The sequence below is a fragment of the Sceloporus occidentalis genome, unplaced genomic scaffold (assembly GCF_023333645.1).
Source record: "Sceloporus occidentalis isolate IW3139 unplaced genomic scaffold, rSceOcc1.0.p SCAF_1, whole genome shotgun sequence".
NCBI lineage: Eukaryota > Metazoa > Chordata > Lepidosauria > Squamata > Phrynosomatidae > Sceloporus > Sceloporus occidentalis.
This window is the reverse complement of record NW_028316981.1, coordinates 234,449,848-234,465,899: the sequence shown is the minus strand read 5'-3', so window position 1 is coordinate 234,465,899 and position 16,052 is coordinate 234,449,848. Positions and strand designations below refer to the sequence as shown.

At 41.7% G+C, this 16,052-nt stretch overlaps 1 protein-coding gene across 3 annotated transcripts; it reads left to right on the top strand.

Annotated features, from left to right (window-relative positions):
- Nucleotides 1–696: 696 nt before the first annotated feature.
- On the top strand, nt 697–16,009 carry KCNV2 (potassium voltage-gated channel modifier subfamily V member 2). Of its 3 annotated transcripts, XR_016277308.1 has the most exons (3): nt 697–2,380; nt 11,152–11,477; nt 12,426–12,510. XR_016277308.1 is itself a non-coding variant. In XM_089490200.1 (2 exons), exons 1-2 carry the CDS (start codon nt 953–955, stop codon nt 7,231–7,233), a joined length of 1,443 nt encoding a protein of 480 aa, XP_089346326.1. In that variant the 5' UTR covers nt 697–952; the 3' UTR covers nt 7,234–9,450. The 3 variants fall into 3 exon arrangements, 2 of the variants coding, with proteins under 2 accessions (XP_089346326.1, XP_089346314.1); XM_089490200.1 differs by lacking the exons at nt 11,152–11,477; nt 12,426–12,510 and adding an exon at nt 7,219–9,450; XM_089490188.1 differs by lacking the exon at nt 11,152–11,477 and having other exon boundaries at nt 698–2,380; nt 12,426–16,009.
- The last annotated feature ends 43 nt before the right edge of the window (nt 16,010–16,052 follow it).

Here is a 16,052-nt window from a genome sequence, read left to right as displayed (position 1 = left end):
CTTTCACCACTCAGAAGGTGGTGGTTGCTTTTTAAATAAGTGTTAAAGTATAGCACTTACATTGACCCACGTCAACCCAGGCTTTGGGGGTCAATTTTTTGACTAAAATTTCTAGACTTATACATGATTATATATATTAATGTTTTATATAATTTTAATTCCACAGATTGACTTTTGTATGTTTTGTATATGTGGTTTTACTTTAATTTCCTTTTATTCTGTAAGCCATCTTTCATTCTTGGGAGAAAGGCAGGATATAAACAGATTGATTAATTGATTGATTGATTCAGTGCGTAACTCTTGAAGTAACATTAGAACTTAGTCCCCAGGTCTTCTGCAAAGATTGGGATTTATTTTGCTACATGTAAAATGGACTGTGACAGCTAGAGTTCTACAGGTTATTGAAATGCACAATGGGGGGACAGAAGAGAAAATAGCGGACAAGATGCACAAATCTTCAGAGTTGGATAAATCCTAAATGAGTCATTGCTATTCTGTCACTGAAGGATCCTACACTCACCCCACATTCTGGAGCTATATTGAGGCTACACAAATAGAAACACTTTGATTTTTTTTTATTAGCGGTAATAACTCTGCATTTTATTTTTGACTGATTATCCACAGATTTCTGGATCCATAATCATTCACGTCACTGATAGAGGGAGCCGAGGCTGAAACAGGATAATAGCCTTTAAATCCCCTTCTCTAAGCACTCAGATCTTCCCTGTCAGCAAGATTAAAGCGGTCAACAGCAGCCCCCATGTGTCTGTATCCCACACTGAGTTTTAACAACAGCTGGAGCTGCTGGCTGGTGGGGAAAGAAATGTGACGCTGACTTAGTGCCGGATGCTTCAGGCGGGAAGAAGCAGAGGGGAACACAGCAGCCAAGGGAGTACATCTTACAGCAGTGGTGGCAGCAGGACAGAGAGTTACATCCATCTAGAGAGGCAACATGTGGCCTTTGAAGCAAAAAAGAGAACCTCAGAGCTCAGCCTACAAAGCAGAATCACAGGAGGCCGCCTTGGAGTCCACTGCAGGAGGTAAAGAAGACACAGTGTATATAGACACAAGCACCATGGGATTTGGTGTCAATCAGTGGGGATCCCAGATGCAACTGCCCCAGGAAACTGAGAAGAGCTACTATTTCTTGGAGGATGGAGAAGAGGGCGAAGAAGAAGAGGAGGAGGAGGAAGAGGAAGAAGAAGGAGGAGAGGGAGAGCAGGCAAGGCTCTCTACAATGTTTCCCTTCAGTCCCTCCTTTTCTTCTGAAGCAGCTGAAGCTGCTGCAACTTCCTCTTCTGTGCTCAACATCAATGTTGGTGGACGGACCTACCGCCTTACCTACCAGGCCGTGGCCATCTATCCCACCACTCGGCTGGGCCGCTTAGCTACTTCCAAGAACCGTCGCCGGCAATTAGGCCTCTGCGACGACTATGCTGCACAAGGGGATGAATATTTCTTTGACCGAGACCCAGCTGTCTTCCAGCTGGTCTACAACTTCTATGCTTCAGGGGTGTTACAGGTACGAGATGAGCTGTGTCCCCACAGCTTCTTGGAGGAGCTGAGCTATTGGGGGGTACGACTCAAATACACTCCCCGCTGTTGCCGCATCTGCTTCGAAGAAAGGCGCGATGAGCTGAATGACCAGTTGAAGGTTCAGAGGGAGCTCCAGGCCCAGGCGGCTGTCCAGGAAAGTGAACACCTCTTCCACCACATGCGCTATGCAGCCCAGCGCTGGCGCCTTTGGAATCTTATGGAGAAGCCCTTCTCCTCCACCATGGCCAAGGCTATGGGGGTGGCCTCCAGCTTTTTTGTCCTCATCTCAGTAGTGGCACTGGCTCTCAACACTGTGGAGGAGATGCAGCAGAAGGACAAAGCCAGTGGAGAGATCCGGCCCATGCTGGAGCACGTGGAGACCATATGCATCGCCTTCTTCACCCTGGAGTATGTCCTGAGGCTGGTCTCCACCCCGGACCTGCGCCGTTTTGCTAGCAGTGCCCTCAACGCTGTGGACCTCATTGCAGTCTTGCCCCTTTACCTACAGCTACTGTTGGAACATTTTGTGGACGAGGACTTACCTCGCGGACAAGGCTCCCCACATGAACATGAACTTGAGAAAGTGGGGCGGGTTGGGAAAGTAGGACAAGTGCTGCGCATCATGCGCCTCATGCGCATCTTCCGGATCCTCAAATTAGCCCGCCACTCCACTGGGCTGAGAGCTTTTGGCTTCACTTTGCGCCAGTGTTACCAGCAAGTGGGCTGTCTTTTACTCTTCATTGCTCTGGGCATCTTTGCCTTCTCTGCCATGGTTTACACTGTAGAGCATGACGTTTCCAGCACAAACTTCACCAGTATCCCTCACGCCTGGTGGTGGGCAGCTGTAAGTATCAGCTTGGCTCTTTCTTATTTGTTGCCTTATCTTTGCCCTGTGTGTGTGTGTGTGTCTGCTTCGAAAGCAGCAGAGTACACCCAGATTTGTGAACATCTGTTCTCAGCTTTGCTTTGACATGTGTATGCGCACACACACATACATTATTTCAGCTGGAAGCTCTAGACCATCCGTTTCAGCAGCTCACTCTATAATCGGCAAAGCTGAGTCTGAATTGGATGGCTATTTGTGTCTACACTCTGCAAGGATTTCCCACAGCTGCTGCTCATTGAGAAAGGAAAGGAAAGAGCCAGGAAGGATTGCACATACACCTACATCTCTGGCATGAACTTTACAGTGACTAATGTGCATCCTCTGAAAGCTAGCATCTGAAGTTTTAGAACAGATTTAGAGCTGGGAGATGTTACCTTTGGATACTACAGTTCCCAGAGTCCTGCTGGCTGGGGGAATGTGGGAATGGTAGTGCCAAAAGGTAATATTTCCCAGCTCTGAAGTAGACTGATGGTTAAGGGTAGCAGAATGGCCCTCCTTTTTCTTCTTGATAGGAGTTTAGAAAAGCATCTCTACCTGAGGATTTAGCAGTATTGTGAAAAAGGTGCTCCGATTAGCGCACAGTTAAAATTAAACACGAGGCTGGCAACACATTTATGTTTATGTATAAGAGGGAGAGAGGCAGATAAGACAGCTGTCTTGTGTAAGGCTTTCCAGACAGCTGGCAAGAGTGACTACAAAGAGAACACAAAATGATATTTTGTTTTATTTATATCAAGTCAGTAGCGATGGGCAAAAATAACAAAACAAGGCAGGACGGGCCGGCTCTGTTGAGCGTAATGTGATATGGAGCTTACAGCTAAAATGGATCACAAGCCACCCATGACTGAAAAAGATCCCCTTTTTTTTGTGGAGTTGGATGAACTACGAGGTCTTAGCTAAGGAGCACCTGGACAGAAGCTCCCGCTGCAAATTATCCAAGGATGTTTTGGTGTCAGAAGCCTTTGCTGAGTTGCCAGTGCTAATCAAACATGAAAACTGAGTAGAGAATCAGCCTTTTCCCATATTTCCCCCACTGTGTAGTAGTTTTCCCCAGGTAGTAAAATATGCAAGCACCACAGGTGATGTGTTCTGCAGTGAGATTCAGTTTTCTACATGGATCTCTTAAGGAAATTAATTTCAGGACGTAAAACAGAAATGGGAATCAGTCAGCCCTACACATGTTCTTTGACAACAGCTCCCAGGAGCACTAGGCAACATAGCCAGCAGTGAGAAATGTTGGGAAATGCAGTCCAACAACCTCTTGCGGGGGGCGGGGGGAATACATGATTCTCACCACTGACTTGGGAAGATGTCTTAAACTGAATTAGTCCACTAGTCTCTTTAGCCCTGTGCTGTTGACATTGGCTGGCAATGGTTCCCCCAAGTTTCAAACAGGAATTGTTTCCTAGGTCCTGTCACATGACACTGTTATAGCTCCACATTCCACTTTCACTGCCATCATTCCATCCTAAGCAATCCTGGGATTTGCAGTTGAGGGAGCAGCAATCAGAATTCTCAGCCAGAGAACTCTTGGGCCTCACTAAACTACAAACCCCAATACCACAAGACGTTGCCATGACAGTTAAAGCAGCGCATAGTGCTATAATTGTGTAGTGCAGTGGTTCTCAAATAGTAGGGCAGGACCTCTGTGTGTGTGTGTGTGTGTGTGTGTGTAAGAGTTACTCAAGGGGTGTGTGAGACTTGGAGGCACTGATTCCTCCCCTCCTCCTCTTTCCAATTTTTTTCTGTGGCTTGCGTCCACACTGCAGAAATTATCCAGGTTGACACCCCCTTAACAGCCATGGCTCAATGCTATGGAATTCTGGGAATTGTCATTTGTTGTGCCATCAGAGCTCTCTGGTGACAGAGAAAGCTAAATGCCTCACAAAACTACTGTTTCCATGAGAGGGAAAGGATTCTTCCTTTTATTGTGTTGACTGTCATTATTTAAGGATATATGAATAAACAAGAGCCTAGGTCTCTACACTGATTGTCAGAATGAAAGATGTATCAGGTATAAGCAATTTCATTTATATGCTGAGAAGGGAAGAAGATCTGAAATGATATGTAAATATGAAACATACAGAAAGATTATCTATATAGAAATTTAACATAATATTATACATTATACACACACACACGAACATATATGTTGGAAGATGTAAATATTTTATAGAACATGTTAATTTAAAAAAATCTACAGTTTTCATAATTCCATAGCACTGAGTCATGGTAGTTAAGGTGGTGTCATCCTGGATTATTTCTGCAATATGGATGGGGGATGGCGAGGAGGATGTTTGGCAAAGCCACTTCTGCCTTAGGGAAGAGGAGTAGAGAAGGGAAGCTCATTGGACTGTGGCCTCTTGTGGGGCCTGTCCTGAGCCACTGTTTTTCTTCCCCCACCCATCCTGTCATTGCCCCAATGCTGGGATGAGACATTGCTGCAGCCTCAGCACACCCTCGGTACCCTATTCTGTCACATACTGATTCTCACACACACTCAGTAATGCTCTTTTTCTCGCTCTCCCTCAGATACATTCAGGCACACACAGTCACATACACAGTCTGTCTCTCTCATATTCATGCTCTTCCTCCCTTTTTTACATACTTGCATATGCACTTGGGTATACTTGCATATACACAAGAGGATGTGTGAGTAAATGAGTATGTGTGTGAGTGAAGGAGAGAATGAAAGAGCATGGCTGAGCACATATGTATCTGTGACCATTGATGTATGAGTGTGGCTGTGTTTGAGACAGTATGTGTAAAATGTACAAAGCCTGTTAAGTACTGAATTTATTTAAATAAAACTATTCGAGTTTGGACAATTTTATTTCCTTGTAAAATGTTAAAATGTACATGTACATGAATGTACAAATGAAAATATACACACTAAACAAAAATAATTTTTATTCCTATACTACTACTACTGCTAATAATAATACAGTGGTATCCCGGGATACGAATTCACCGCATTACGAAATTTCCGGGGTACGAAAAAGTTACATTGGAAAAAACTGTTCCGGGTTACGAAAGATTTTTCGGGTTACGAAATTAATTTCGGCGCGAAATTCAAATCGGAAGCCGCGGCTAGCGGCTTTCCAGCGCCTTTTCGGGTTGCGAAATGTATCGGGTTACGAACGGCGCCGCGGAACGAATTAAATTCGTAACCCGAGGTAGCACTGTAATAATAATAATGTTTTATTTATATTTTCCCACCTCTCCCAATGGATGGAAGCGGGATTACTGTCAGGATAGATAATACAATAATATAATATAACAGTACAATAATTCCAATAACATTTATATAAAATCAGAATATAAAACAATATGCTATCTAAAAACATGCTGTGTGCCGATCTCAATTAACGTCCTGAGGTAGACTTCTGTTTGAGAGTGATATTCTTTATAAAGAATCAGGGAGGTATGCTAATCGGAAGAGGTGAGTTTTCAGCGCCTTCTTGAAGGCCTCTAGAGTAGAGAGAAGTCGGATCTCTTCCGCAAGATTGTTCCAGTGCAAAGGGACCATGGCCGTAAATGCTCTTTGGTGAGTGGTTGTTAATCTCACTTTGGGATGCTCAAGTAAATACTTCCCATTTGTTCTGAGAGTGCAGGCGGATTGTGTAGAGGGAGGCGTTCCATGAAGTAACTCGGGCCCAAGCCATGTAGGGCTTTAAAGGTGATAACCAACACTTTGTATTGGGCCCGGAAGCTAATTGGCAGCCAATTACTACATCGAGCGGGGAGGGGGTGGCATCCACATATTGATTTAAATTTTTAAAGGAAGTTACAAGAGTAAAAAGTTTGAGAACCACTAGTGCAGTGTGATAAGGATCCTAGTCTGGCCTGGAGGTGCCAGGGATTGAACCTGGGACATTTGGTAAGTAAAGCAAATGTTCTGATTCATGGGATGGTTGAATTTAAATCCAGGTTGGAGAAAGTTAGGCTCTCCAGATATTTATGAATTGCAACTCCTCAGCATTAGTGTTGCTGGCTAGAGTGGACAGGAGCTGCAGTCCTACAAATCTGCGTAATCCCCATACCTGATGTAAAGTAATACATAGACAGATGTGTCCAAGGTGATCACAGAAACCAGAAAAGCTATGCAAAGCATTAGAGACCTAGCATGTTGTAATTCATCTGAGGACTGGAAAAGTCCTCTCTCTGCTGCCTCTCCTTTTTTTTTTCTTTTTTGGCTTACAGAAAATAGCCATAAAAACATAAGCCATTTGTGATATTTTAGTTGTTGGAGATATTATTCCATGACCAGTTAGGCTCTTTATCTTGATTATATAGTATTATAATAAATATTATTTAGAAAGAAGTATTTATAAGAATGAACTTCTTGGGTGCTTCTACATCAGGGGCAGGCAACAGTTAGAGGCTAGGCAAGCACATTGCCCCTGACCCTAGAGACCTTGGAAAACCACACCTCCTACTGCACTTCTTCCATAAAAAATACTGTTTTTCACCAACATCCCACCAAAAAGCCTCTGGGAAACGTGGGGCATTTTTGCCACATTTTTGGGCACCCCTGGGCTGTTTTAGACATAAGAAGGGCCTTTTTTCTTTTCTTTTTTTTTAACAAGTTATTTCAGACCAAGACGTCATTAACTGTTCACATTCTGTTTTCCTGGGCCTAAAATGGGCTAGGAGGGGGCCAAAAATTGGGTGAAAATGATCGTACATGCCCCCTAGAAGTCATCTGAGGCAAAAATGGAGAGGGTTTTTTCTGAGGGTTTTATGTATTGACATAGTTTGCTTCTTCCTTCCTTCCTTCCTTCCTTCCTTCCTAGTTTTTGTGGCACTAAGGCACACCTTATACTCGGCTCTGTTTCAACTGCTGACTAGAAGCAAGTGGGCAACTTATTATGTCCTCCTAAGTAGGTGAGAAGGACCAGGCCCTTCATTTCACCTTGATCTTCCGTCTTCCGTCTTCATTTCCAAACAGGAATGTACATTTTTTCCCTGTATATGTATGTGTATTTGAATGACAAGCTACAAGCAACTGTGGTTGGTCCTTATTGCATAATGTTTATTGGCATCACCGGGGCCATCTTTAGTTCTTAGGTTTTGGCTCATCAACCCACAAGCCTGGGGCCATCATTGCATGTCAAGCCTACTGCCATGGATTTTAGCAATAAATGGGAAGAGGCCTTTATAGTTGCAGCTATGATTTTAGAAGCAAGCAATTCCAACTCATACCCCTTTTTTGCATACTCCAAGACTAACATAAATGCCACTTCCCTAACATATGAGTCCAGCAGAGGCTACATATGCATGTGAATAATAGAAGGACAGAAACAAAACCAGTTTCCCACCTGATCCTCACCTGACTGCTTCAGTGTCATAGGTGTCATGCAGTTGGTGAGGTTACATCTGTGAGGAAGCAGCTACCATATCATTGCAGGTAAATGTTTTTCAGTCCAAAGAGCTGAAGAATTCATAACAATCTTTTGGGTTTTGTGTTTTGCTTTTTTAACAAATAGAAATGAAACTACCCACTCCTGTGCTCTACATCTGCATTTTCATGCTCAATGTAAGAAACATTCACAAATGGAAAAAAAATTCATTCTGGAACCCACAGGCAACAGTAACTAGCCCATCGCTCTTTCATGGTGCTGTTTATTTTTGGAGCGATTCCTCCTGCATTAACATTCAATTCCAGTGAGTTAATTTCCATCAGGCCACAAAACTAATCCCATTTATACCACCAAATGCACCAGGTGCATCCTACAAATAAGCTGGCTTGGGCTCCAGGCTCAGAGAATCAGCCTTATGTTTCATTCATTTGAGACATCAGACTACTTTTAAAGAGAGAGAGAGAGAGGAGTAGGAAAGGGCTGTGGCATATGCATGGCTGCCTTTCCGATGAATATTCCTCTGTTAAATTAACCGTGGATGCTGTCTGACAGAGAGCAACGTGCTGTCCTGTTGTAGGCATTTCTCCCATTGTGTTTGTCAACATCATTATAATGCCTTGGAATGAGCTATGATAACCGTTACAGGATGAACTTGGCAGAAATACAAGAGGAGAGTGAGCCATTATTCTTCATGCACAACACAGGATTTAGTAGGGAGGGTAAACAACCTCCCCAGCTGAATACAGCTCAGTGAAGGCATCTCTCTTCTGGCCAGTCTCCAGTGCTTGGACCTTAGCCCAACAAACTCCAGGCTTCCACCTACTTCTTGTCCTATTACCATGTGACAATGGATGGTACAAAAACCCACATTCCTGAAAACAAACTTAAGCTGCTGCCATACTGCTTTAACTCCCATGGCTCAATGCTATGGAATTCTGGGATTTTATTTTAAATGTCAAAGAATGTTCTTTTGTTTGATTGATTGTTTGAAAAAACCCTCAGCCAGAAGGTTGTTGATGCCCACCACCATCACCATGGAAATGGTTGGACATTTTTGACTGATGCACAACGTCAACATTCAGTTCAAGGTTGTGGAAACAGACTTGTGTAAGGAGTTCCATTTTGTATACATAGTCATGTGCATAGATGCTTATGTGCCCTGGGTATGTGTTCAGATATGCAACACTGCCATTCAACACAATGGCTGCAAAGCTCAATCGGTGTGTGATTTTGCATTCAAAGATTTACAGTATGCAATCCTGATGTCAGATTTTGACCCTGATCAATAATATATATAACATAACTAACAAGATTGCTATAGCAGCCAGTGAGTAAGTGTTGAGGAATGACATCCTGATACCAGCAACACAATATGCAGTACTTACACATACGCTCAGAGTATCATTTGATCAACCCTATTGCTTTGGGCACAGCCCACCATTGCCAGCTGTGTTTTGTGCTGTTTAATTTTATTGTTGCTACTATACTGTATTTCTTATGTCTGGCAATACCCTGTTCTGTGATTGCTTGTGGGTGGGTGGGTGATTTTTTGAAAACATAGCTGGTATTGCCATGCCAAACAAAGCAATTACATAGGAACTGCAAAGTTACTTCTAAAAAGTAATTAATTATATTATAGTTGCATAGAAAAGTTAATTGATACTTTCTCATTTGTCAAAGATAATTAAAATGCTTCATTCTTGTTGCTTTTTGAAGAATATTTTTAAAGAGCCTCTAGATAGGTTTTTAAAAAATCTCGGGAAGTATTGAGACTTTCCAATTCTTTTTTGTTTTGTTTGTACTTGCATATTCATGGATTTGCATCTAGTCTCTCTCTTGCAAGATCCTGGCTTTCTTTCCCTAACTCGTCCTTCTTTTGCGTCCTTCTCCTTTGCCCTCCCACTGATTATGTGTGTCACATCCAGTCTAATGCATTGCAGAAGCTGATTTTCACTCATTTCCATTTAGCTTTTTTCATTATTATGCAGGAGTTACAGAAAGTGCTAAAGTGGGCTTTAACAATACCACACTAGTTAAACATTAGAATCATTTTGTTTCAGTGCTAACATGCCTCTTTCTCTCACTTGATCTCTACTGAAGCTGCATGGGAACAATAGCTGTGTTTATTTGGCAGCAGCCATCTTTACTTCTTCCACGACAGTAGAATCTCACAAGCAAGTACAATGCAAGAATGGCTTCTGGACTTACATAGATCCCCATCTATGTGGGGAGGTCTGAGAGAGATTGAATGACATCTTCCTTGGCAATGTGTCTTTCCTAGGGGTTATTCACAATGAGAAATAGTTCAGGATGAATCTGGGATAAATATCTATTGTTCACACACATCTTGAATAACCCTGATTAAATGGGGGGTGCCAAAAACCTACTTAATCCAGGATAATCGATATCGGGATTTTCCCCAAGTTTTTAAAAAAGATCTACATTATTGGTAGTGTGAATAACTGGTGCAAATAGACCTGAATAGATCCAAGATAAAATGCTACATACCCAAAAAGGGGTTCTGAATGCATTCTCATTGTTGACTCCATGTTTATCCAAATGCTTGCACATGGGAGCAACTGAACCCACAGAGATGCACATTGATGAAGTTCCATAGTGTGACTGACAAAGCCAGAATGCATGAGTGAGATTATTTGCATCCTCACGGTAAAAAAAACAACATCCCTAGAGTTGAGCACAGGCTAATGGTGTGTCGCACATGATACTTAGCCAGTCAGGAACTGGCCCTCCCTCCTGGGGACAGATGTTAAGAAAGAAATGTAATTTGTACGGTAAATTCATCACCATTGGGAAAGAACTGAATCTTAAGAAAATAACTATTTGTAACTAAGCAGCTACAAGGTCTGTACATAGTATAGGAACAGGCAGAAAGTACAGTGTTCACATGTCTGCAACATCCTAAAAGTCATTCAGTGGACCAAGCGGCACAGGAAGAAATCTAAACACTTCATATTTGGGTGTAAGGAATAAGGATCATAACAGTAATGAGAAATGCTACTGTAAGTTTAAATTACAGGAGTCTCTAGGCTCAGATAGCCAACATTTCTTAGGACTGCTTCAGAAAAGACATCTTCCCAAAAACAGTATCACTTTTTTGTAAGAAGAAAGTCACATGCAGATCTTGTATAAGTTATTGTTTCTGAAAATTGCTTACATAAAAGCATTCATTCTTTCAGTGTGCTTTTGGAAGCTGTGATGACCCCAAAATTACATGCAAACTTGCTGCCTACGAGAGCGTGTCTGCTTGAGGTAACAGTCCTCACTCTAGATGGAAATATGATATGTATAAGAAAAACTTTTTAAATGAAAGGAAGAAAAATAATTATATTTTCTATGTTATCTTAGAGAAAGCTTCCAACCAACAAAGCTCACTAGACAGAATCTTCTGCGCAGTCTGTGGGCCATGTGTGGGTTTCCATGCCCATAGGGCAATATCTCCATGGGCCCCCAACCCCAGAATCCCCTTTGTGGAATTTTTTTTAAAAAAAAAACAACATGTTTCCAGAAGCCACTATTTCACTGGCTATTTAAAGTTGTAAGGGGAGAGGATAGGCCTCCTCAAATGTAAGCGACCAGAAGGAAAAGTTTTGAAAAAGAGAGAGCACGTATGAACCACTGAGGAGGTTATTCCCTTGGATGCTCAGCAGATGCCCAGTCCTGCCATAGACAAGGTGGGTGAACCTCTGGATGGTGATGATGGTGATGATATTATTAATACACTGCATAATATTGGATAATGAAAATTATATATATGTGTGTGTGTGTGTGTGCTGTATTTATATCTTGTCATTCCTCCAAACAGAAATATGCAATGTATATATGGTAGCTCTTCTCTCCAGAGTTATCTTCACAAAACTCATGTGTGATAGGTTACGCTGAGAGACATTGGGCTACCATCATTCGGTGAGTTTCAGTGGGGCTCAAAAGGGATTTGAACATTCCCAAGTTCCAGTCCAACACTCCAGGCAGTACACTATTCTGGCTAGTTGTCTGGCATAGTACAAGGCAGGATTTGATAACATTTTATGTACCAATGAAGGTTCCAGTGTACCAAATCACTTTACTTTAAGTCTAAAGAGAGCCAATGGGATTCGATGGTTTGAGCTTTTAACTACCGTAGCACTCTGGGAAAGAAGGGTTCAAATTCATGCTCAGTCATGGGTGTCTTTGCACAAGTTATAGTCCCTCAACCTATGAAGTAGTCACTGCAAACCTCCTCTGAGTAAAACATGCCAAGACATGCCTAGGATATGTTCACTGTAAGTTGGAGTTCATTCAAAGGCTTGTAACAAGAAACAAATGAGTCTAAATTATCCATCTTTCCTCTCAGTGTAAAATGGCGCAGTGGTTAAATGCCTGTACTGCAGCCAATCACTCATAACCATAAGGTTATGAGTTCAATACCAGCAAAAGGACTCAAGCTCGACTCAGGCTTGCATCCTTCTGAGGTCGCTAAAATGACTACCCAGATTGTTGGGGCAGTTAAGCTTACACTTTGTAAACCTCTTAGACACTGTTAGTTCAGTATGAAGTGGTATATAAATGAAGCTGTTTGTTTTTGTTTTGTTTGTTTTTTTGATGTTCTTGGTAAATGCCTTGATTTTTATTTGTTTTCAAAGGTCAGCATTTCTACTGTGGGATATGGAGACATGTGTCCAGAAACTCACCTCGGACGACTCTTTGCTTTCCTCTGCATTGCTTTTGGAATCATTTTGAATGGAATGCCCATCTCTGTCCTGTATAATAAATTCTCAGACTATTACATCAAACTTAAAGCGTATGAATATACTGCTATAAGGAAGGACAGGGGGAAAGTGAATTTTACCCAACGAGCCGTGAAGAAAATGTCTGAGTGTTGTGGAAACAAACCATCCAGATTGCCAAGACATCGATACCATTAATTCCCTGGAAAGGAAAGAGAGGGAAAAGAGGTAAAGAGACAAGGGAAACTGAGATCACCTGAGTCAAGTCACAAGGTTAACTGAGCTTGAAATGTAGAATGGATGCACCTGAATATAATACCACTTGATTCAAAACTTTTTTTTTAGTTTTGAAAAAGCATAAAGATGTTGATTTCTGGTCTCATTATTTTGTCGGACAAAAATTTCATCTGACTTTGAAGCAGCCGTTGGAATTCAGTGATGTTTCTGGACTGTGAATGAACAATTGATTCCAATAAGGAAATTACTGAGAAATAGGATATACTGCAACATCATGTATTTAGTCTGCAAATGTGATGCTGCCACAACTTGAACAAAAACAATGTCACTTATTTTATCTCTCTCTGTCTCTGTATGTACATTATAGGCATAAGGATGGTGGACATTGTCTACCCATATACACACCTATAAGTATATGTGTAGAGGTATGATGGAGATTGCCTCAAGATCAGAACAGTAATAGCTGACTTTCAAGCAGAAATATATTGATGTTTCATACCTTAATTGTGTTACAGTCTTGATCCACCACAAGGAGAATATGTACAGCACCCTTGTTTTATATATACACCCTCAGATACCAAAATTAAGTTTCTATACTTAAGTATTAATGCAGAGGAACTACAAGAAGTCCCTTCCCAGACATTTTATTATGTAGGCCAATGTGGGTAAAGAAATCACTCTTTCTAATCAACACATATTGGCCAACATTCTGTATTGCAGTTAGGGATTTATAACTTTGCGATACAGATCTGTAACTGCTCCATATTCAGTAACATTACATATCCACAATACTGGCACTATTGCCATGATCGTAAATACCCCTATCCTATTTTAACAGGCAGAAGCCACACCAGCAGATCACTGATGGGAGGTTGGTGGAAACACCATCCTACTGTTACCCCGTCACTAAGAGAACAGACCTCCATCCCTCGGTGTGGCTACTGCCTGTTAAACTAGTTTTGGAGACATTACTTAGTTTAGATCCACACCTGCAAAATAATTTGTCCTTACCTTGATCCTGGTCATATTTGAACATACAACATTCCCCTAGTTTTGAAGTGAAAGTGTTTATTTTAGATGGCTGTGGGCTTTAACACTATTTTTTTAAAAAAAACTTCTTTTATTGCATTGTTTCTTGGGGGGAAACTGTTTTTGAAACATGTGCCCTGCATCTCAAATCAGGATCAGGGTGATATGGGGGGGGGGGGTAGTTAGAGTGGGGCAGATTGGTGTGTGGTTACTTAAGCCAAGCAGTCACTGATTATTCCTGCCACAGAAGGTTATCTTCCTTGCTTGCATCCATGTCTGGTAAGTGAGGTGTCGCCATTTTTTTAAAGCCCAGTGTTTGTATGAAGATATTCACGTATCTGCATATCAAGCATAATGTACTGTCGCAAATCAGTAGTTAAATTTGCTGTATATATTTATACTTTATAGTATAGTAAATGCCCTTTTGTGCTGAGGAAAAAGGAAGCGGTGTCTTGTGGAGCAGGGAAGAAGCTAGTCTTTTGCAGTAAAGCAAAACTGACAGGAACAACTCCAGCGTGATGTCTGCTTCAGTCCCACAATAAGACACAGTGCATGTATGCAAAAATGGGCACATTACATTATGATTATGCCATTACAAGGGGCAGAGGGAATACATGTGAGGGCTAAGGTAACTGCCCAGGTGTGGTCCTACCAACTTCTCAGGTAAAGAGGCCATCCAATGGGAGTGCAGGTGGGTATTAACAACAATGGAAAACAAGAAAGGCTATTGGACATGTAGATATACTGTACATCTATCTCCATGCATGGCAGGAACAAAAAAAGCCTGCAGTCACAGCCATCATGTGACCTAAATTAATCTGATGCTGTGGACATGGTAGAAATGATGGGGGGGCTATGTGGCTTTCAAGACCGTTTCAGTTGGGATTAAAACAGGTGAGTGTGACATTACAGAAGTCAAAGTGCGGCAGGATACTGTGCATAGGAGCAGTGGCATCACTAGGGTTGGCATCACCCAGTGCAGTAACTCATGGTGTTACACACACCCCATTGATGACTTCCCATTTCACACTACAGTCGGTCCTTCTTATACAGGGATTTTTTATACACGGATTCAAGCATACACGGTTTGAAAATGTTCCAAAAAAGTATAAATTTACCTTGATGTTCCATTTTTTATTAGGTACACCATTTTGCTATGTCATTATACTTAATGGGACTTGAGCATACACGGATTTTGTTATACACGGGGGATCTTGGAACCAAACCCCAGCGTATAACAAGGATCCACTGTATACAGAATCCTTAGTCATGCTTTTTTGCACTCATGTTACTGGTCAGTTGTCATTCCCACATACCACTGAATGTCATGCTAATAGCTGTGACATAAATAACTTGCAAAATTAAAATTATGCCTTCAGATTGTGGGATGTGGTATCTTAGTGGTTAAGACACCAATTCTGATGATCAGAAGATTGGAAGGTTGGCAGTTGGAGGGTTGAGTGCCACACAATGGAGTGAGCTCCTGTCACCAGTCTCAGCTTCTGCCAACCTAAAAGTTTGAGAGTATGCAAATGCAAGTAGATAAATAGGTACAAATTTGGTGGGAAGGTAACAGCGTTCACTGTAGTCATACTGGCCACATGATCACAGAGTTGTATTTGACAACGCTGGCTTTTTGGCTTAGTAATGGAGATGAGCACCGCCCCCTATGGTCGCTTATGACTAGACATGTCAAGGGACTACCTTTACCTTTACCTTCAAATTAAAATATCATATGTACAACCTAAATGTATTTACCTTCACATGGTGAATATTTGGTTAAAATGTGATGCTTTTAAAGAAAAATGTAAAAGAATTAAGTTTTTTTTTTAATTTCAAAAGGGAAGCAGATGAAAGCCACAGCCCATTTCTAACAAAAGGTAGGTGTTTAAAGAGCAGTGGTGTCAACTCACTTTAGGGAGTCACCTGGTGTGGTCCACACACCCATTGCCCCCCTAGTTATGCCACTGCACAGGAACTGGGATATAGTCCTTGTGTGGATCCAGCCTGAGTTACGTATTCATAACTAAGTAAGCTATGTAGAAAATGGACCTGTATTTTCAAGACCAAAATTGCAGTGTTAGAAGCAAAGAAACTTTCTGTCTTTTAATGACATCTTCACTGATACAAATCAGAAGAAATGTTGGGTTTGCCTTGTATGTATGTATGTATGTATGTATGTATGTTCTACTTGCATAAAACTTTGATGCTCCTGCCTTACTCCAAATGGCACATTGGGCCCAAGTACATAAACCTACGATCTTGCTCAGTCTCTCC

Bases quoted from the DNA above. Each gene is read 5' to 3' on its own strand.
- KCNV2 (XM_089490188.1), top strand. From the start codon at position 953: ATGTGGCCTTTGAAGCAAAAAAGAGAACCTCAGAGCTCAGCCTACAAA. The intron at 2,381-12,425 runs GTAAGTATCAGC...TTGTTTTCAAAG, and splicing joins ACGCCTGGTGGTGGGCAGCT to GTCAGCATTTCTACTGTGGG.